Source organism: Camelus dromedarius, chromosome 9 (genome assembly GCF_036321535.1).
Source record: "Camelus dromedarius isolate mCamDro1 chromosome 9, mCamDro1.pat, whole genome shotgun sequence".
NCBI lineage: Eukaryota > Metazoa > Chordata > Mammalia > Artiodactyla > Camelidae > Camelus > Camelus dromedarius.
Window position 1 is genome coordinate 33197201 of NC_087444.1, and position 22823 is coordinate 33220023.

At 37.2% G+C, this 22823-nt stretch overlaps 1 protein-coding gene across 1 annotated transcript; it reads left to right on the forward strand.

The window, feature by feature from the left end:
- Positions 1–76: 76 nt before the first annotated feature.
- Positions 77–22405, forward strand: IST1 (IST1 factor associated with ESCRT-III; the record flags this gene model as incomplete). Its single annotated transcript, XM_064489006.1, is given in 9 exon segments — positions 77–190; positions 11559–11658; positions 12057–12237; positions 13027–13114; positions 18394–18477; positions 19033–19143; positions 20247–20447; positions 21147–21239; positions 22357–22405. Coding segments are annotated over 8 exon segments (895 nt in total), but the record flags the coding sequence as incomplete, so codon positions are not given.
- Positions 22406–22823: the final 418 nt, after the last annotated feature.

A 22823-nucleotide genomic window follows, 5' to 3' on the forward strand; every position in this document is an offset into this window, starting at 1 on the left:
GCCCTCAGGGCGTGAGTTCCGGGAGCGGTGAGTGTGCAGCCAATCGCTGCAAAGGAGGGTGTGGCTACCTCGGCCCCGTGGATTCCTCCGCTCGCGCTTGCAGTGCTGAGGCCGAAGACGCCGCCATTTTGGATGCTGAGCCTTGATTCCGAGCTCTTCCTCTGGGGTTTTCACGTCTGGGTTTGGCCAGGTGAGTATGGCTTCTTTGGCGTCAAAGGTCTTTGTTTTCCTCCTCACACTGCGCTCCGGATTTAGAGGTCCGTAGCCCAGACCTTGCGGTGGCAGGTGAGGAGAAAGGGAAGGGTCCTGGTTGAGGGGGTCAGGCCGGAGGTGAGGCCGGAGGGGCAGCTGCGCAGGAGGCTTCCTGAGGCCGGGCCCGTGGGCGTGGCAGGGCCGCCAGCAGCTTGGAGACCGAGGGTCCCGCGTCTCTGACGCCGCCCAACTTTTCTGTGTCGTCCTCTCTGCTCTGAGGTGTCTCTTCTCGGGGAGGAAACGGCGCGGCCTGGGCTTCGTCGCCCGTCGGTGACAGGGCCTAGCCTGCGCTTTTGGCGACTCCTTTACTCGATCTCTTCTGGCTCAGGGCGACTTCAGTAAGGTCGTTTCCCCTGTGCCCGCCGAGTCTGTTCGCCTCCGAGTCCGGCAGCCTCCCGCGGGCGGGGCGGCCTCCTCGGTGCCCGGGCGCAGTTGCCTTTTTCTTTAGCGGAAGCAACAATCAGCGACTTCTGCCCCCTTTCGCAGATCCCTACCTGTCAGATGAGCGGTCTAGTTAGGAGTCTGGGGCCCTGTTCTTGCCTCCACGTTCTGTTCTCAGCACTCCTTTTCCGGGTGCTGGAGGCAAGAGGACTCCAAACTCTCCCTGCATAAAGTTTTACCGGGAACGGGACCCAAGAGCGTCCTTTTGCTAATTAGGTAATAGGAAGGACACAGCCCCTTTCACTTCTGTAGTAGTAAAGTTGAAACTAAGAGCTGGTCTTAACTCTTTCGGGAGATTGTAAATTTTTTTCTATTGTGCCTGCGTATTTATTATTTTTAAACTTTGTATTACAAAATTTTTGAACAGACAAAAGTAAAGACAATGAGTTCTCTCCTTATCCAGCTTCAACAACGATCAATTCAGGGCCCATCTTGTTTTATTTATAGCCCGTAATATATTTAAAAAGACAATAGTTGCTGTATCTACTCCCCCGACCCCCCAGAAGCCTTTTTATTCTTGTACCTATAAACCAGTAGTCCACGAAAAATTTTGTTTTTATAGCTTCTTCAGAACCCCATCTTTTGGGGTTGGAGGACTTTGTAATATCCTTTTATTAGAGGCTAAAACAGTGTTTTGAAACTTAAGTGTTAGCATTATGTTTTAAAGTTACCTAGTTTCTTAAGTCTTCTCATTTTTAAAGTAGCGTTATTTTTTGTCTTGATTGTTTTCATTTTCCCACTCTTAACTGTGCTTCTGGCTTCTCAGTGATCAGGAGCTCCAGAACCCGCAACTTTGGTCTACTTAATTTAAGCCCTCATTCCTTTAAAATCAAAATCAAGTCCCAATGACATGTAGTGTATTCTGATTTAAAAATAAAACTAGACAAGAGTGTAGTCTAAAGAAAAATTTCAAATATAGGGGAAGTAGTATGCATATGAATACTAATTTTAGCATTATTTTGTATGGCAAATGTCAAAATGTTGGAGGATTATTTAAAAATGATTACTTAGTGAAATACTAGGCAGCCATTAAAGTTGTAAGGACTAGCAGATACGATAAGTGATAAAAGAATTCAGTAGTGCTCAGAGTCCATGATTACAACTTTGTAAAAAACATGCTTTAAGATAAACTCTTGGCAAAAGGTATACTCAGTGAATTTTTTATATTTATTGAGAAACAAGATAAAGATACTTTCATAATGGCTACACATTTCAGTATTTATAGCTCCTTGATGAAAATCTTGATGGTCTCTGAATTCTGTGGCCAATCCTTTTCTTGTGAGTTACACATGATGCTGCTGGTTTTGTGGTCTTTTATTAAATTTTCAATCTTGATTAGTTTGGTCAGTGAAGATCTGATTAGTTTGTAGTGTGAAAATACAGTAAACTTGGCATTCTGTAAGTGATAGTTTTTTAATTGAAGTACAGTCGGTTACAGTGTGTCAGTTTCTGGTGTACAGCACAGTCATGCATATGCATGCATGTATTTTCATATTTTTTCATTAAAAGTTATTATAAGATATTTAACATAGTTTCCTATGCTATACAGAATAAAATTTTAAAAAAGATATATATATATATATATATATATATATATATATAGTGGCTAACATTTGTAAATCTCAAACTCCCACATTTATTCCTCCCTACCCCCTTTCCATTGTAACCATTAAGATTGTTACTAAGTCTGCGAGTCTGTTTCTGTTTTTGTAGATGACTTCATAGTGTCTCTTTTTTGATTCCACATGAGTGATATTATATGATATTTTTCTTTCTCTTTCTGGCTTACCTCACTTAGAATGATTATCCCTAGGTCCATCCATGTTGCTGCAAATGGCATTATTTTATTCGTTTTTATGGTAGAGTAGAGTAGTATTCCATTGTAAAAGTATACCACAACTTCTTTATCCAGTCATCTGTTGATGGACATTTAGGTTGTTTCCATATCTTGGTTATTGTAAATAGTGCTGCTATGAACATTTCAAATACAAAAGTTTTCCTATAAATATGTAGGAAAACTATATATATAATATTAATATAAATATACATATATTTATATATATATAAAATGTCATTCTAGGCTACTGTTAACTTTGTGTCCTCCCTTCCCTGCTTAGTACTTTTTGGAGCTAGAAGACTTAAAGCTGGTTTCTTAGGGCTTAAAGATCTTTTTTGCTATTTTTAGCTATTTAATTTTTTTGGATTAAACAAAGTTCAACAGGTTTATTTATTTTTTTGGCTCTTAAAAAATTGAAGTATAGTTAATTTACAATGTTGTTAGTTTCAGGTGGACAGCAAAGTGACTCAGTGACACATATATCTAAGCTCTACAAATTTTCGTTTAATCCTCATACTTGTGTTTTGGAATGTGAGAGTTCATGTAAATATTAATGCTAACTTTCCTTAAATGTTTGATGGAATTTCTTTAAATGTTTAACAGAGAAGCTACCTGAGCCTGGACTTTCTTTTGGAATGGTTCTTAATGTTAGATTCAGTTTTTGTAATGTATAAGGGACAATTAGATTTTCTATTTCTTTGTGTCAGTTTCGGTAAATTGAGTTTCTAAGAGATTTGTCCATTTTATATTATTGTTGAATTTGTAGGTATAGTTAGTAGTAATGTACCCTTTTAATATCTGTAGGATCTGTATTTGTATTCCCTTCTTTGAGTCCTGATACTGGTAATTTGCACGCGCGTGTGCTCTCTTTCTCTTTCTCGCTCTCTCTCTCGCTCTCTCATTCTCAGTCTCTCTCTTCCCCTCCCTCTCCCCTACACCCCCCCCTTTTACCTTCTTTTCCTCTTTTCAAAGAACCAGCATTTAGTTTTATTGATTTTTCCCTCTTTTCAGTTTTATTAGTTTTGCCCTGTTTTTATTGTTTCCTTCTGCTTGCTTTGGGTTAATTTTGCTTTTTTTTCAGTTCCTTATGGTGGAATCTTAGATTACTAGATTACTAATTTGAGACCTCTCTTTTTTTCTAATGTAAGCACTTAGTGTACATTTCCCCCTAAGCACTGCTTTAGCTACATCTTACATACTTTGATGTTATATTTTAATTTTTATTTTCTTGCAGTTCAAACCTTTAAACAAATTTCCACTTGGAACTTCCTCTTTGACATGGATTATTTAAAAGTATGGTGTTTAATTTCCAAGTGTTTGGAGATTTCCTGTTATCTTCCTTGTTAATGATTTGTAGTTTAATTCATTGCAGTTAAAGAACATACTTTGTGTGACTTAAGTTCTATTTAATTTGTTAAGGTTTGTTTTATAACCCAGGATATGGTCTACATTCATGAATATTCTGTGTACATTGCTGTGTTGGGTGGAGTGTTCTATGTCAGTGAGATACAGTTGGTTATTGTTAGTGTCTTCTATATCCTTGCTAATATTCTGTCAGTTTGATGAATTACTGAGGGAGGTATGTTGCAGTCTCCAACTACAATTAAGAATTTGTTTCTTTATCCTGTCCTTTCAGTTCTTGCTACTTGTATTTTGAAACTCTTTTGGTAGGTACATTCACTATTACGATTGTTTTATTTTCTTGGTGAATTCACTGTTTTATGATTATATAATGTCCCCTTGTAGCCTTCATTTTCCTATTGCTCTTCCAACTATTTTTTTTAAGTTGAGATGTAATTGATATATAACATCAGTTTGGTATTAGTTTCAGGTGTACAACAATAATGATCTGATATATGTATGTATTTGGAAATGATCACCACAATAAGTCTAGTTAACACCTGTCAGCATACATAGTTAAAATTTTTTTCTTTTGATGAGAACTTTGAAGATTTATTCTCTTAGTAACTTTCAGATATGCAATACGGTAATAACCATAGTCACTATGGTATGTATTCCATCCCCATGACTTAATTTTATAACTGGAAGCTTATAATTAAATGGGTGAAGAGAAGTCAAAGGGTTCAAAATTCAACTTTCTTTTGATTAGTGTTTGCATGATACACTTTTTTTTCATCATTAGTTTAACCTGCATTATTGTACTGAAGTGAGTTTCTTACTGACAGTATATAGTTGGACCATATTTTGGACCATTCTGACAATCTTTTAATTGTTGTGTTTAGGTAATTTCTGTTTAATTATTTATATAATTATTAGTATATTTGAATTTAGGCCTACCATTTTATTATTTGTTTTCTGTTTCTTCTGTTTTTCATTTCTCTTTCTGCTTTCCTGCCTTCTATTGGATTATTTGAACACTTAAGTATTCTAATTTAAAATCTGTTGAGTTTTTTAGTATATATTTTTTGTGTAATATGTTCTACTGGTCTCTCTAGGGACTACAGTAGACCTACTGAAGTTTTTACAATGTACTTAGAGTCAGTATTTCATCACTTCTTGTGGAGTATAGAATCATCATATAGGTCCCTTTACCCTGCCCCACTTTGTCCCATTATGTTTTAGTTATCTTATGTGTTACATACATTGAAAGAACCCCATCAAACAATGTTATTACTTTTAGTTTTAATTGTCAAATACATTTTAGGAGACTCAAGAGAAGAACCATTTATTATATTTACTGAGATATTTGTCATTTCTGTAATTTAAGATATAAATATTTGCCATTTCTTCTTTTATTTTAATGTTCCAAGTTTTCTTTTGGTATCACTTCCTTCTGCCTGAAAGACTTCTTTAGAGCAGGTCTGTTGGTGACAGATTCACTTATTAGTTTTCCTTTATCTGAAAATGACTTATTTCACCTTTATTTCTAAAGGATGTTTTTGCTGGATATGGAATTCCAGGTTGGCCTCCAAGGTTTCTGATGTGAAATCTATTATTTGAATAGGTGATATGTAGATAATGTGTTTTTCTCTGGTCAATTTCAGTGTTTTTAAAGTTTGTCTTTAATTTTCAGCAATTTGATTGTGATGAGTCTGGGCCTATGCTTCTTTGGGATTATTCTGTTTGGCGTTCTCTGAGCTTTTTCAGTCTGTAGGTTTATGTCTTTTGCTAAACTTTTGGAGTTTTTGGCCAGTATTTTTTCCAGAAGTTGCCATCCTTCTGGGATTCTCATGATGCAAATATTAGACCCTTTGGTAGTGTCCTACAGATGTTTGAGGCTTTGATCGCTTTTTTTCATTTTTTTTTTAATCTCTTTTTCAGATTGGATACCTACTATTAATCTGTCTTCAAGCGCATTGGCTCTTTCCACTGTCACTTCCTTTCTGCTAGTGAGCCCATATAGTGAGTTCCTTACTTTGATTATTGAATTTTTCAGTTCTAAACTTTGCTTCCTGTTTGTCTTTTGTTTCTTTACTGAGGCTTTATCTCCATTCATTTCAAGAGTATTTGCCCTTACTTGCAGCATTTTTATAGTAGCTGCTTTAAAATCTTTATCAGTTAATTCTCATGTCTGTATAATCTGAGCATTGATGTGTGTAGATTGTCTTTTCCCATGTGAGTTGATTTTCCTGGTTTGGTATATTTCACCCACTATGTGTCCACACCAGGGGCCCCTTTTCTGACTTCTTAAGGCAGAGCTAGAGAGCATCTCTTGATGCTTTTCCTTTCTGTGCCAGTGCTCACTTCTAGGTTTCAGGCTGCCTTGTATCTAGGCCAGGGAGTATCACAGGGAAAAAAAGTGATAAACTCACTGCTACTTTATTGGTATGTCAAATTCTGGTCTTTATCCAGCTTCTATTGTTTACTTTTCAGAATCCTTAAATAGGTGCTGCATACATTCTGTTCAAGGTTTATAGCCTCATTCAGTGGGAGAAACACTGAACCTAGAACTTGTTTTTGTTTTGTTTTGTTTTGTTTTGTTTTGTTTGTAAACCTTTTTTGCTTCTCTTTTTTAAGGACTATTCATGTTGCTCTAAATATAACTGGTTCATTAATTCTGACTGCTGCAAAGTATTCTGTCATGGTTCTGTTACATTTTATCTGTCTTCTTGTAATGGACACTTAGCATTCCTCCACCTCCTTACTGCCATAGAATCCTTATACAGTGCCTTCATTGTGCTCTGCAGAGATTTCTTTGGAGGTATATGTCCAGGAATGGGATTGATGGATCCTAAGGTATATGCATACATTTACCATTAAGACATATATATTATTGATACTAATAGACTAATACTGTTAGAATACTGATAGATGAATAGAATATTATTTAACCTTAAAAGATAGAAAATTCACATTTGCAACATGGAGTATTAGACTATACTAATATTAGTACTCCATTGTATGTATATATATACATATAGGTATGTATATTTTGTTTATCCATTCAGTTATCAGTGGACAGGTTGTTTCCACCTGTTGGCTATAGGGAATAATACTGCTATGAATATTGGCTAGCAAATTTTGTTACTTTTATTTCTTATCTTTTAAAAAAATTTTTATTGAATTTTGTTACTTTTAAGAAATAGGATTTCTAGGAGATGTCTTGAGGATTAATCTCAGTTGTTTATGCCTTTTTGCCTATACCATATATTTCAGTACAGTTGGGTGTTTGTTATTTTGCAGAATCTTAGGGCTGGCAGGGACTTTAGAGTTTAATATTGTAAGCACTTAAATTTTGTTCACTGTACCATATTTTTGTAGAAAGGACCTATAAATACAATTTTCTTTTCTTGGATAGTCCATTTAGCTTTAATTTTCTAGCCTGGTTACCTGAAGTCTTAGTATAGTGTGAATTTGCGGTTGCTTTGGTAGATCTAGGTCCTGGCTTGTTTGGTCTTGTATAAACATATAGTCTTTGTGGTGGATATCTTCTATTTTCTCCTCCAGAGCCACATACCATCCTTCTCCCTCTGATCTATGTCCCTGAAGGCTCATTCATGTGCACTTTGTGAATCTCTTTGCTTTCTGGCTTCTAGTTGGGAGTAGATGGTACCAGCAAGAAGAAGGATGGTTAGGTATTGATTCCCTGCTCCTTCCCTGCCAGGTTGCTACATGTGTGCACACCTCCACCAGTGATTCCTGCGTGGTGGTCCTTTCCATATAGCTACCCTCTCCATCTTCCTCATCTTTCCCCTTCAGGCCTAGGGTGTTAATGGTTCTGGAGCGATACATAGGCCTTTGTTGGTTTATCTAAACCTTACCCACACCTTTGTAAGTAGTCTCTTTATTAAATTTTCCTCAAATTACCCAGGTGTGGATACCATGTATTTCTAGTTGGCACCCTGATTGTTAGACCCCTTGAAAGGGCCCTGTTTTTAAAATTTTTATAAATTTGAACAAATAAATGTTACTACTGAATCATAAGATTAATAATTTAGGTTTGTTTTTTTTCTGCTTTCTGCAGTAGTTTTATAGTAGGCTTTTGGGGGAGAGAGACTCACCCAGATATTCTCAGCCACAATATTAACAATGAAATATAGACCCCACTTCATTATTTTCAACCTTCTTCACAGACTTGGATTTCTGTTTGCAGCATAAAACAAAAAAGCTCCTCTTTCAGAAAAATTTTAGCACTTCTCCAGAGCCCCTATCCTTGCCACTGGGTTCCGTTCTTTCTTTCCCTTTTTTTTTTTTTTTTTTGATTCAAGTATAATTGATTTACAATATTGTGTTAGTTTTAGGTGTACAGCAAAGTGGTTCAGTTATATGTATATATTTTTTCAGATTCCCATTATGGGTTATTGCAAGTTATCGAATATATTTCCCTGTGCTATACGATAAATCTTTGTTGTTTACCTATTTCATATATAGTAGTATGTATCTATTTATCCCGAACTCCTAATTTATCCTTTCCCCCAGGTTTCTTTCTTTTCCAAGCTGTTTCAGTATTATCCCAAGCTAGCATTTGCAGATGTTGACCCATCTTAGGCAAATCTATGAAGATGTCTTTACATTGTCCAGAGTTTCTTTATGTTGCTAAAGCCACCCCTTGTTACCTTTCTCTTCCACTAACACTTTTGTGTCTTTCAGTGTCTAGCCACTTTAGATACCTATCCTGGTAAGTTAAGCTTAATGTTAATGTTTACTGATGAGTTAATAGTTTGCTTTTCTAACGAGGCAACTGAATTTATTTATATTTTTCATTATCTTTTGATAGAAATTCCAAAGTATTTGCTTTCTGAGTTAGATTTGGTTTTTAGCATTAGCTTTGATGTCCAAATTGCTTAGATTTTAAGAGTTTACATATAGGGAAAGCTTTTTTTAAGTTCAGCCTTTGTATTTGCATATGTGCTTTTTTTATAAACTCAGAATGTGGAGTCATACTTCATATACAGTTATGTTTTATAAACTAATACCATATTAATATATTCTCCTGTTAGTAAATGCTTTTTAAAAAATATTTTAGTGTCTACTTAAAATTACATCATAAATGTACTATCATTTGTTTAATAGGCAATAGTAGTTTATTATCCATACAGTATGTTATTCCAGTTTTTGGTCTTAAAAATATACTGATAAATACTTTGGTATAAAATTTTGGGCATGAAGCTCTGATTATTTCCTTAGGTTAAATTCCTAGGAGTAGAATTGCTACATCAAAATGTATGTTTTTTTAAGCCTCTTAAAAATATTTTAAATACAGACATGACTAACCTTTTGTTTTCAAGTATTGATGCATCATCACGAAATTGATGCTTGTAGACTACTTAAGAACCACAAAGAAATCTTGACGTTTTTCTGTCATAACTTATAACTATCAGACCTCCAATATTGTTATCTTTTATCTTTGAGATGGTATCCAAGCAAGCTGCTGAAGAGGTCAAATCCCATTATAATAAAACCCAGATTTCTTTGTGGTCTTTACTACAATTGTCATTTTAGTTATTAATGTGGTAAATTTCTCTAACTAAACTATAAACTTTGTGCGTGCAATAACCGTGTCTTTTTTTCCTTCCCAATATATCTCTGCTGTTTGCCACAGTATAGTAGGCATTCAATAAATATTTGTTGAAAGGGGTTAAAAATAAATACTGTACTACAATTTTTAGTACTGAAAATGGTATAGTAGTGTATGATTAAGTTTATTTACTTGGATTTTGAATTCAGATGTACTTAGGTTTTATTCTTAGCTCTACCACTTAGTTGCTAGCTGATCTTGGGCAAGTCCCTGGTAGGTTAAAGTTTTTCTCTTTCTATTTCCCATCTCTTTCTGGTTATGAATGCCTTGAGAACAAGGAGAATGACTGGATCTTGCCAGCGCTAGAACCTGCTATAGCACCTGACATTTTATAAATAGTTGTTGAAGTTTTGAATTTAGAATTATTAGAATGTGGCAAACTGTAATGAATGCCATGGTTCAACTGTACTGAACTTGTGTATCTCACAAAGCTTCTTGTTCTCTCTGGTATCTGGCCATTACACACACCACTCCCTCTGCCTGGGATCGTCATACCTTTTTTACCTTACTGATATCTTGCTTTTCTTTCAGAACTTGGCTAATTAGGCTTTTCCTTCTCCTAGAAAGCATTCTGTAACACCCCTAGGCAGGTTGCATGTCTTTTCTCTAGAATAGCCTTCTTAATCTTAGCAATACTGACATTTTGGGCTGGATGGTTTTTTTCGTTTGGGGTAGGGGGGTTGTCCTGTTCATTGTAGGATGTTTAGCACCATCCCTGGCCTCTATCTACCAGATGCCAGTAGCATTCCTTCCAGTAACAACCCAAAATGTCTCCAGTCATTGCTAGATGTTCCCTATGGGAAAAATCACTTCCAGTTGATAACCACTCTAGAATTACAAATAGTGATTTGTACAATACAAATAGTATTGTAGTTGCCCAATTTTCTAGCTGTTTTTGTTTTTCCCAATAGAATGTAAGTTCCTTTGATTGCAAGGACTGTGCCTTTTTTATCTTCTTATCTAGCATCTAGCCATTATCTGTCATAATCAGTAAATATTTGTTAAATGGATTGAACATAATTTAGGATAATGGATCTCAGATACTTACCATTGTAAATGGGTAGTGTAAAGGACTCTAGAGGCAACCTCACAAAAGGAAAATACATCTGGTATTTTGTGGTTTATGCACAAGCAGACAGATTGTTATATGTAGTCTTCTTCCTTACATTGGGTATCTCCTTTGGTTTGTCTGTTCTTCAGTTACTTTGTTAGACCTGCTCGTTTGGTTGGATATTACATGTTTTGAAGTTCAAGTCTGCAGTTAATTGAGAGAAGTAGAAATTGTGCTGTCTTGGTACAGAATGCACAGTGGTCAATGCACAATGGTATACTCTAAAGTCTTGTGGGTGGAGGGAGTGGTTTTGTTGACTGTAACTCTGCTGTTCAGTAGAAGTCTTGGTAAATAGCCTTCTGTTTTCAAATTTTATAGAGCAGTTTTTTTTTTTTACTTTTTTACCTCTTTGTATATTTCTTTGTATGTGAGTAGATGTTAATATTTCTGCGATCTTGGGCAGTAGCTTTTTCCAAAGGCTGAGACTTAATAGAAGGATTTGAGGAATTAAAGTGATAATATTTTTTAGTTTGGTTCTAAATTTGATAATCTTTTCCTGTCACTACCTCTGATGAGATTTTTGGGAGAAGTAGGAGGCCGTCCTTTTTGTCTTTCTATCATCCTACTCCTGCACCAATATATAGATAAATCATTTCATCCATCACCAAGTTCTTTCAGCTCTGGTTCAAAATAGATCTCAAATCCAATCACTTCTGCCACCACCACTGTTCTCTGTTCCAGTCAAAACTCCTTCCATCTTTTGTTTGGACTATTGTAATAGCCTTGCCCTTGGTCCTCTTGCTTCCAGTATTATCCTCCCCCAGTTCTCCACACAACAGTTAAATGACCTTTAAAAAATGTGAATCAGAACATGTCATTTACCTGTATTAGAGAACCATTCTAGTTTATAGTGTCAAATAATCCACCCTCTAACTGGTGTTAGTTCCTGAACTAATTTTAGCTTGAAAACAGTCATTGTATTTCTTATCTTTTTCCAGGAAGAGCACAGCATGCTGGGCTCTGGGTTTAAAGCCGAGCGTTTACGAGTCAATTTGAGATTAGTCATAAATCGTCTTAAACTATTGGAGAAAAAAAAAAGTGAGTAATGCCTGATTGCCTTATATTTTCTTTCCCAAAATGCATCACTGAGTCCTGGTATTGGCTCTTTCAGACTAGCATTCTGAAGTCTTACGGATCCCATATCCTTTAAGCTTTGGATACATTTCTGCTGCCCTTTGTGACTAGTTAGACTGAATCACTTTGTTGCTATGGAATAAGTGACTCTGGAGGTGGAAACTTCTCGCTATACAAACAATATTCTCACCTAGGCAAGGTAGTAAAGTCTAGACTAGATGAAATGGGACTAAATTTGTTAAGGGAGAGTAAGCTAGGATATAGTAGAAACACCCATTTCTCTCTGTTGGGATGGATGTCTGCCTGCAGGCCAGGGCCCAATGTACTACTGCCTTGTGACTGGAGTGGGGTTTATACTTTAGCGGAACTGGCCCAGAAAGCAAGGAAAGAGATTGCTGACTATCTGGCTGCTGGGAAAGATGAACGAGCTCGGATCCGAGTGGAGCACATTATCCGAGAAGACTACCTTGTGGAGGCCATGGAGATCCTGGAGCTGTACTGTGACCTGCTGCTGGCTCGGTTTGGCCTCATCCAGTCTATGAAGTAAGATATTTTGTCTTTTTTTTTTTTAACCTTCATTGAGGTATAATTGATATAGAAAATATCAATATGTATTTAATGTAGACAATTTGATGAGTTTCAACATAGGCATACACCTGTATACCGTCATCATACTCAAGTTAATAAACTGTTGTCACCTCCAAAAGTATCCTTTTACCCATTTTTTTTCTTTTTTATTTTTGGTAAGAACACTTCACATGAGATCCACCTTTTAAAAATTTTTAAGCCGTCAATGCAGTATTGTTTACTTATAGGTATTGTGTTGTTCAGCAAACCTCTAGAACTTTTTCATCTTATATAACTGTACTGAAGTAAGATATTTTGATTTGACGACCTCACTCATATTACCTCTGGAATTTGAGAAAAGAGTAATACTAGTCTCTGCCTACATTTAGGAGGCTAGCAATAAGAGACTGCCACTTCACATACCCCACCTACTAGTCCTACTGTTTTTTCCTACTATTCATCTGAAGGCCTGATCTCAGTGTAGACAGCTGTTAAAAAGAAAATAGGGAATCTGAAATCAAGAAGCCCAAATCTGAGTCTTGGCTCAACCATCTTCTCACTTTGTGACCTTGGGCTTGTCACTTAGTTTGAGTTTCCCCTCAAAAATAGGATGACAAAAAATGGCTAGAAGCCTAGAGTTACTGTGAGAATCCATTGAGATTTGTGAAATAGCTTTAGAGGTTAACAGGTATATGATATAAGTGATGTAGTTTTCTTGGTTTGTTTTAAAGAATGTTAAATTTTATTAATTTTTTCCTTAATTAGAGAGTTAGATTCTGGTCTGGCTGAATCTGTGTCTACACTGATTTGGGCTGCTCCTCGACTCCAATCAGAAGTGGCTGAGTTGAAAATAGTGAGTATAACCTGTTTCAGTGATGTACATAGTTGTTCATATTGTTAGAAAGGTCGGTTAACATATGTCAGTTCTGCTTATTTGACCAGGTATTTTGTACCCTTCTCATCCTGCCTTTGAAACAGGTTTTGTAAATTTGTTTCTTCCTTCTTTTCAAGTGTTTCATCATAGAATAAAAAGTGTTTTGCAATCTAGAATACTTTTTTTAAGGGACAAAGTTACATGTACCCACAGTTTTATCTTAACTTATTTTTAGTTTAATGTTATTTAAATATGTAAAGATAGGAAAATTCTTGTACAACTATAAATCAGTAAACTTAAAATAACTTTAAGGGAACAGAGGTTGTGCTTCATTCTTTCATTCCACAAATATTTATTGAGCAGATGTGAGTTAGGTGGGCACTGAGAGTACAGTGGTGAGCAAAATATGACACCAGCCCTATTCCTGTAGCTTAGGGTCTACTAGAGACATTAACTGAAAAATTGCTTATCTCAACATGGGTATGGTACTGACTGGTAAGGTACAAATTCAATTGAATTGTTTTCTCTCCTCTTTTCTACATCTTTGCCAATTGTTCACTAGGGGATTGTCTCTCAACCTGTCTTTTGAGATTTCCTTGTCTTTATGCTTTTATTTTTTGAATTCTTTTTAATTCTCTTCATATCTTTTTAAATAGTCTATTATTTTTGTTTCATGGCTATAATATCTTCAAACTGAGAATATTATAGTTCCTTTTTAAGTTTTCTTGTTTCTGTAATGTTTGTTTCCTTCTTTCTCTTTCTTTGATTTAGACTGTTTTTATAGTAGAGGCTTTTCTCAAGGGTTTGGTGACTCTTGGCTGTTTATATTTAAAGAGTGAGGTACTAAAAAGTGGATTAGAACCTCTTGTGTGCTTGGGTGGGGTTTATTGCCAGATGCCAATTCATTTTTTTTTCTCCTTCTTTTTCTCTCCAGCTTTGTTGAGATATAATTGACATGTAGTACTGTGTAAATTTAAGGTGTAGAGCATCATGATTTGACTTACATAGTCAAGAAGTGATTACCACAATAAGTTTAGTGAACATCATCTTATACAGATACAGAATTAAAGGAATAGAAAAAAAATTTTATGATGAGAACTCTTAGAATTTACTCTTTACTCTTTTAATTTCTTATCTCCTGTATTTTGCTAGACTTCCAAAATTTACTTGATACTCCAATTAGCTAATGGCATCCTCTAATTGTTTTATACCCTGCCTCGTGAACAGCCATTTTCCCCATTTCCATTGCTCACTGCTAGCCTTTCAGCAGCGAACAAAATCAGTTCTGCCTTGTTCTGGGCACTGCCCACTGTCCCCCCAACAATAAGCCTCCCTCTGCCACCCCACTGGCCACCGCTGGAGCAACTCAAAGCCTTTAGCCTTCAGTGGGCATGGGAGGTGCCACTTCCAGCACCTCCAAGGACGGACTTCATAACTTTTCTGTAGAGTAAGCCAGTGGGTGTGCTAAGGTATCAGCAGGCAGCTGACTCTGGTTTCCTTTTCTAGCTACCATCTGGAGAATGAGCGCCTGCTGGAATTAAGACATTTTAAGGACAAGGGAGGGGTATGTGGTCCAGCTCACAGGTCAACCAGCAGTCATGATATTCTCTTTACTCTCTTAATAATTTTCTTTCTTTTTTTTTTTTTTAATATATTTTTATTGAAGTATAGTCAGTTTACAATGTTGTGTCAATTTCTGGTGTATAGCACAATACTTCAGTCATATAGGAACATACATATATTCGTTTTCATATTCTTTTCACCGTAAGTTACTACAAGATATTGGATATAGTTCCCTATGCTATACAGTATGAACTTGTTAAACAGTTTTCATATATAACATACAGCAATGTTAATTATATTTATCATGTTGTACATTACATCCCTAGTATTTATTTATCTTAGAAAGTTTAAAGTACCTTTCGACTGCCTTCATTGAATTCCCCCTACCCTCCCACCTGCTGCCTCTGGTAACCACAAATCTGATCTCTTTTTGTATGAGTTTGTTGCATATTTGTCTTTTTGTTTTTGAAGTATAATTGACCTACAATACTGTATTGGTTCCTGTTACACAACGTAGTGATTTTTTTCTATACGTTTCAAAATGATCATGGTAAGTCTAGTTATGATATGTCATCATACAAAGGTATTATTTAGTTATTGACTGTGTTCCCCAAACTGTACGTTTCATACCTGTGACTCATTTATTTTGCAACTGGAACTTTGTACCTCTTAATCTCCCTTACTTATTTCTTTCCTCCCCCCACCTCCCTCTGGTAACTACCTGATTGTTCTCTGTATCTATAACTCTGTTTCTGTTTTATGTTTGTTCATTTGTTTTGTTTTTTTAGATTCCACATATAAGTGAGATCATACGGTATTTGTCTTTCTCTGACTTATTTCACTTAGCATAATACCTCTAGGTCTAGCCATGTTGCAGATGGCAAGAGTTCATTCATTTTTATGGCTGAATAATCATATATATATGCACACAAATATATGTATATCACATCATCTTTATCCATTCATCTATTGATGGGCACTTGGGTTGCTTCCGTATCGTGACTATTGTAAACAGTGCTGCAATGAACATAGGGGTGCATATATCTTTTCTAAATAGTGTTTTTGTTTTTGTCAGATAAATACCCAGGAGTGGAATGGCTGGATCATATGTTAGTTCTATTGTTAATCTTTTTAGGAATCTCCATACTGTTTTCCATAGTGGCTGTGTCAGTTTACATTCCCAACAGTGCGCAAGGGTTCCCTTTTCTCCGCATCCTCACTAGCACTTGTTATTTGTTGTCTTTTTGATAACAGCCACTCTGACAGGTGTAAGGTGATTTCTTAATATGGTTATGATTTGCATTTCCTTAATAATTAGCGAGCATCTTTTTATGTGCCTATTGGCCATCTATATGTCTTCTTTGAAAAAATGTCTCTTCAGATCCTCTGCCCATTTTCTAGTTGGATTTTTTTTTTGATGTTGAGTTGGATGTATTCTTTGTATATTTTGGATATTAACCCCTTACCAGATACATTGTTTGCAGATATCTTCTCCCATTCAGTAGATGGCCTTTTCATTTTGTTGATAGTTTCCTTTGCTGTGCAGAAGTTTGATGTACCCCCATTTGTTTATTTTTGCTTTTGTTTCCCTTGCCTGAAGAGACGTATCCAAAAAAATATTACCTAAGACCGATGTCAAAGAGTGTACTTCCTTTATTTTTTCCTAGAAGTTTTGTGGTTTCAGATCTTGTATTTAAGTTGTCAATCTATTTTGAATTTATTTTTGTATATGGTATAAGAGTAGTCCAGTTTGATTCTTTTGTATGTAGCTGTACAGTTTTCCCAACACCATTTATTGAAGAGGCTGTCTTCTCCCCATTGTGTGTTCTTGCCTCCTTTGTTGTAGATTAATTGCCCTTACAAGTGTAGGTTCATTTCTGGGATCTCTATTCTGTTCCATTGATCTGTTTGTTTTTGTGCCGATACCATCCTATTTTGATGACAATAGCTTTTTAGTATAGCTTGGAATCAGGAAGCATGATACCTCCAGCTTTGACTAAGCCCTTTATTGAGGGAACTCCAGACTGGTAGGAAGTCGTTTTCTTTCCTTGGAGTTGGTCAAGGGGGTTTTTCCTCAAAGAGGAATTCTGTCTTCTACCTGGAAGGTATAAGCTGGCTGCATTTTTGAGAGCACAGGGGAGAAGGAAGCTAAAGGTATCATTCTTCTCTTGAAGAAGACTTACACTTACATTCTTCTGTTGCCAGTAAGTATCTCTGCTCTCTGCTGTGCTTGGAGTCCAAAGTCCTTCAGTTTAACCTTCCCGGAGATTAAGCCTCCTGTATTCTGAGAGGGTAGGACGTGTAGGTGGAGGAATGGGAGAATAGAGGCAGCTGCTTCTTATACAGACTTTTAACCTCAGTCTTGTTTATAGCCTCTCCTCTGTTCCTCCCTTATATCAGTATTAATTCCAGAGAAAACAAAGATTTACATTTTTTAAATGAAACCATAAAATAACTAGAATTATGCAGATTTCAAAAAATAATCTCACAGTGGAAAAGGCATAATATGCTACAAAACCCAAAAGCCATAAACAGTGATAAATTAATATAAGTAGAAATTAAAGGTTTCTGCATAGTATAAAGGAAAACAAAAACCATTATCAAAAGACAAATAAGAAACTTATAAGGTACCGCTGCAAGTATCCCTACTGAACATTGAGCACCCCCTCACTGAAATTCCGAGTATTGGGACCACTCTGGTCCAGTAGCACTGTCACCTCCATCTGTACTGTTGTAGTAACTTCTTTTTTGGCAGTAAGGGGAGGGGTGTATTATATTTATTTGTTTTTTAGTGGAGGTACTGGGGATTGAACCCAGGACCTTGTGTATGCTAAGCAAGCACTCTACCACTGAACTATACCTTCCCCTCACCGTTGTAGTAAGTCCTTGACTGTTCTTTCTGTCTGCTTTGACTTCCTTTAGTCTATTCACCATTCCATTGGAATAACTGAGGATTCTGTTCAAAACACTGATCTGATCCTGTCACTATCCCTTGCTTTAAAGCCCTTTTAGTGGCTTTCTGTTGTTCCTGTGATAGAAACAAAACTCCTAATAACCTACATGGCCCTGCATTATCTGGCCCCACCTGCCTTTCTTCATTTCCTGCCACACTATTCCTTCAGGCTTTGTGGTAGAGGCTCACTGATATTTTTGGTTTGGGGATTGATTATCCGTTTTCCCACCAGAGGCCTTTGCACACTCTGTTTTCTTTTCCTGGAGTGTTCTTTTCCTCCATGTTAATTCCTAATCATCCTTTACATTTCAGTGAAGCATCACTTTCTTCAGGAAGCCTTATCTGACCTTTCTGATCAGATCTGATTCTGCTGTTGTAAGCTGATGGTATGGTGTACTTTTCCTTTCCCCGTTCACAACTGCATTTGTACCTTTATCTGTGTGATGATTTCAATAATGATTGTTTTTCCCAGAGACCGTAAGATTCTGTAAGAGTGGGAACAATGTATGTTTTTGTTCATTGAATGTGGTGTCTAATATAATGCTTATAAGAGAGTTTGGCACATAGTTGCATTGCAGCTCAGGGGATAGATGGATAAACAAATAACTGAATGAATATGTACCCCTTAAGGTTTATAGACCCAGTCTTTTGGAAATCCTATAATGGAAGCATGTTTACTGTTGATAGGAGGAAGCTTGAAGCCCTCTGTATGGCTTTACTTACTGTTCTTTTTTCTCTGTAGGTTGCTGATCAACTCTGTGCCAAGTATAGCAAGGAATATGGCAAGTTATGTAGGACCAACCAGATTGGAACTGTGAATGACAGGGTAATGACAGAGACGTACTTGTTAAACGTGAAGCAGTGGGTGGAATGGGGGTTATTTTATTGCTTGTAGTGATACTAGTGGGTACTTCTTTAATGTAGAGTTAATCTGGGGTTGCACATTTCAGAGAGAGAGAAAGAGAGACAGACAGAAGAGACAGCCTGACTGGCAGTGCAGTCAACTCCTTACCCCTGCCCTGCACCTCTGATTGTGAGGCTCTTTGTCATCCTGTGTCATTCCTGATTTTATCCCGTCCTTTGTGCCACTTGTGATTTGTGGAGGTAGAAGTGAGGTGGGGAGAAGGGTGGATGAATTCAGATGTGGAAGGCAGCAGTATCAGTCTTTTACCAACATTTGGGGCTTATGTAATGAGAGATATGAGAGATACACAAGTCTAGTAGTGTGCTTTGTGACTGAAAAAAATAATTTAACTGATTGGAACCTTTTTTTTTTTTGCCTCAATTCCTGTAAAATGACAGGAACAAAGTTTAAAAGTGAGACCTTAGGCTTAGGCAGGTTGATACAGATGCATCTTAACCCTGGGTGTTTTACTTACAGTTGATGCACAAACTGAGTGTGGAAGCCCCACCCAAAATCCTTGTGGAGAGATACCTGATTGAAATTGCCAAGAACTACAATGTGCCCTATGAGCCTGACTCTGTGGTCATGGTAAGTTTAGTCTTTAAGAGTATAAAGGAAAATGAGTCTTTAGACAGCACTGTCTTTGAAAAATAACCATATTCTTTGCACTCATATTTGTGTGTGAGAGTTTAAACCTTTGTCCAGTTAGTGCCTTTTGGGGTAACAAATATGCTTGCATCTCTCACAGCGTATTTAAGGATCAGATGAGATGAATGACTGAAAGCACTTTGAAAACGTACAAACCTTGTTACAAATATAAAATGACATTTCTGCTTTTCGATGAAGTTCAAGGAATTGAGAATACCCCCATTGGGGGCAAGAAATGCCCCAAGACCCAGAACACATCTTGAAACATTCATTAGGTGCCTGCCATGTGCCATACAGTACACAGAAAACTGAATACAGAAATACGTAAACAAGTTCCTGTCCTGAAGAGGCTTACAGTGTGAGAAGGGCAAATATACAGATAGTAACTCAGCAGTGAAGGTTGTTGGGGTACAGTAGATGTTTTGGTGTGCTGCTCAGTCAAGCCTCCTCCACCCCAGTACACACACAGTTCAGGAAAGAAGCATTTATTCCCTTGGTTCTTGGAAGTATTGACGACTGGTGGCTCACACACAGCTGAGTGTCCCTCCAGTATCTCAGAAGAGAGCTTCCCTACCCAAATTCTTTCCTGGGGGCAGATTGTATTCAGTACCTGGTCATTATAGAGGTTTAAAGACTCTGCCCTTTTGCCCCAGTTGGGGTCGCATGGTATAGGCCCATCCTAGCTCCAGATCTCTGGGGGATTAGCTGAGGCCTTTGTTGTAACTATATGGCCTCCCAACTTCTCATTCCTTTTTCTTTTATATACATATATATATATATGTAGTTTTAAATGGAGGTTCTGGGGATTGAACCCAGGACCCTGAGCATGCTCAGAATATGCTCTACCACTGAGCTTACACTGCACCTCCCTCCATCCCTTAGCTGCTTCCTTTGCCCAGCTTTGCTCTCTTCACCTCCCTGCAGGTCTTTATCCCAAGAGACCTCTCCAGTAAACTTCACACTAATCTTATTTCAGAGTCGGCTCCCTGGGGAACCTAGCCTGTGACAGGGCCTAATGATATGGGCTTTCCTCTTGTTCTTAGGCAGAAGCTCCACCTGGAGTAGAGACAGATCTTATTGATGTTGGATTCACAGATGATGTGAAGAAAGGGGGCCCTGGAAGAGGAGGTGGGGGCGGGTTCACAGCACCAGTTGGTGTACCTGATGGAACACTGCCAATGCCCATGCCCATGCCCATGCCGTCTCCAAGTACTCCTTTCTCATACCCGCTTCCGAAGGGACCAGTAAGTATACATATTTAAATAAGTATGGATATAAACTCTAGAAAATGTAACAGATGACAGGTTGGCTCTGTGATATACTCAGGAATTGTAGGTTGTCAAGGATATTTAACAGTAAGAACATTTGTATTAGCTTAGTGATCATATTGTGGAAAAAAAAACTGGGATTTGGAGAAGTCTTTTGGTTCTCTTACAGGTAATGAAGTGGGAAAATCTAGAGAGATGGTGCTAGAAAAAACTTTTTCATGTAGGTTTACTGAACACCTTTGGGACTTGAGGGCATACTGAGTAGCTTTTTCCAAAAATGAATAACCACCACTTATTAACAAGTAGAATAACCTGCTTTGTAGACAAGAAGTTGAAAGTCATTGATAGCAAGAAAGTCTGATAAAAATCTTGCCTTGTATACAGTGAAGCAGTTTAGTAATTTGAAGAATAGCCTTTGGCAACAGATCTTTAAAAATCTGGAATCCTGATCACTGTTGAATACATATATTAAATACATACCTTGAGTAAATTTATTCATTGTATCATTATGTCATTATATCAGTATGAATGTATTCACATTGAGAAAATAGTTGTACGTTCTCTCTTTCTCTCTCTCTCTCTCTCTCTTTCTCTTTCTCCCCCCCCTCCCTTCTACAAACCGCAGAAATTGCAGATGGGGACAGTGTCTCTGATGTTGCCTTTGTTCTCTTGCAGTCGGATTTCAATGGATTGCCAGTGGGAACTTATCAGGCCTTTCCCAGTATTCATCCACCTCAGATACCAGCAACTCCCCCATCATATGAATCTGTAAGTGCCTGAGCCTCTTTTATAAGCAGCAGGAGAGTGAATCCCAGGAAGAGAGAGCAAAATAATGGCCAAAGGGAAGGCAAACTTTTGTTAACTCCTAGTACCGCCATTGCTCTATGCTTTGGATTTTTGTGTTGCTTTAACATTACCCTGGAATGGGGAGTGGTGGTGGCAGCAGCATCATTGGTGGCAATGCTTTCTGGGCACTAAAGCCAGGAATCAGGAAGGAGCTGCAGATCCTAGAAAGTTCTGGACTTAACCAGACACTTTTTCAGACTAACTAGGCAGAAGATCATACTGAGCTGGTATAATCTTAATACTAGAATATAATCATTAAAATACCAATTTTATAAATTCTCAGCACTGTAAAGGAGTAGCAGCCAGATTTTTGTCTTAAACAGGAAGTGTCTAGTTTAAATTTCAGTCTATAGCATTAATTTTATATTTTAGTCTTGTAGTTAAAACTTGCTATAATAGCTAATGTAGTAATGATGCCTTGATCTATAGGTGGTTGTAATAGCTTTGGTTCAAAATTAGATGACTTTTCTGCCAGCCTTGTTTCCTCAGCCTTTTGAGACCTGCTTCCATATGATGCATTACTGAGAAAACAAATTGGTATGGTGTTTGCTATGGAAATTATTCATATAGGGCAATTCCCCCTGTTCCTGAGCTTGCTTAGTGTTTTTTTTTTTTTTTTTTTTTTTTTTTTTGGTTTTTACATTGGCCCTGAGTTTTTAATGTTTTGGTTTTGCATGCATTAAAGCATTGCCCACAACTGTTTCTAGGAATGAGGCAGAAGATCTTCACTAATATTTGAGAACTTGCTTCTTGGTTTAGTGCTTTCTCTCTGCTCGGAAGGGAAAGGTATCAGATTAAAGAGAGGTTATGGTGTGGTAAGAATTTTCTTTTTCTCTGCTGGGCAGTTAAGAGTTAAGCATGATATCTATGTGGTTGGAAGAACAGGAAAGGAGTCTAGAGGGCAGAAGGGCAGTTTCTTTGGAGCAGGTTCTGTTGCTTTTGCTGAACAGCTTAGCTTTTGCAAAATACATGGGCTCATACCATTACTTCACCAGTGATGCCACTGCTTTCTCCTCTGGTAATGATCTTTGTGTTTCAGGTTGATGACATTAATGCTGATAAGAATATCTCTTCTGCACAGATTGTTGGTGAGTGTGAGTCAAACCCTCACATGTTTTCTCATGACTGTTTCTCCCTCAGGCTGTTTTATGTTTGTGGCATTCTACCCACATGCCCTGTCCTCTCCCCAAATGCAGTATGGTGGAAACAACTCAGGATTTCCCTCTTCCAGAAAGAAAAGGTCTTTCCTGGCTCCAAAAAAAGTCTCCCGAGTTCTCTGTTTCTATTGGTGGTATCATTATTCTTTTTCACCGTGTGGTTCTTAATCATCCCTAAGCTCTTTATGTTCCTGCTGCTTCAGCTTCCATTGTGCCTGGAAATACTAATTTTTTTTTAATTTGGGCAGTAAAGCAGGGAAATTAGGCACAAATCGTAAATGAATAGCTGAGTGACTTTCCACAAAGCAAGCATGCTGATGTAGCCATTCACTCAAAAAGAAAAACACTG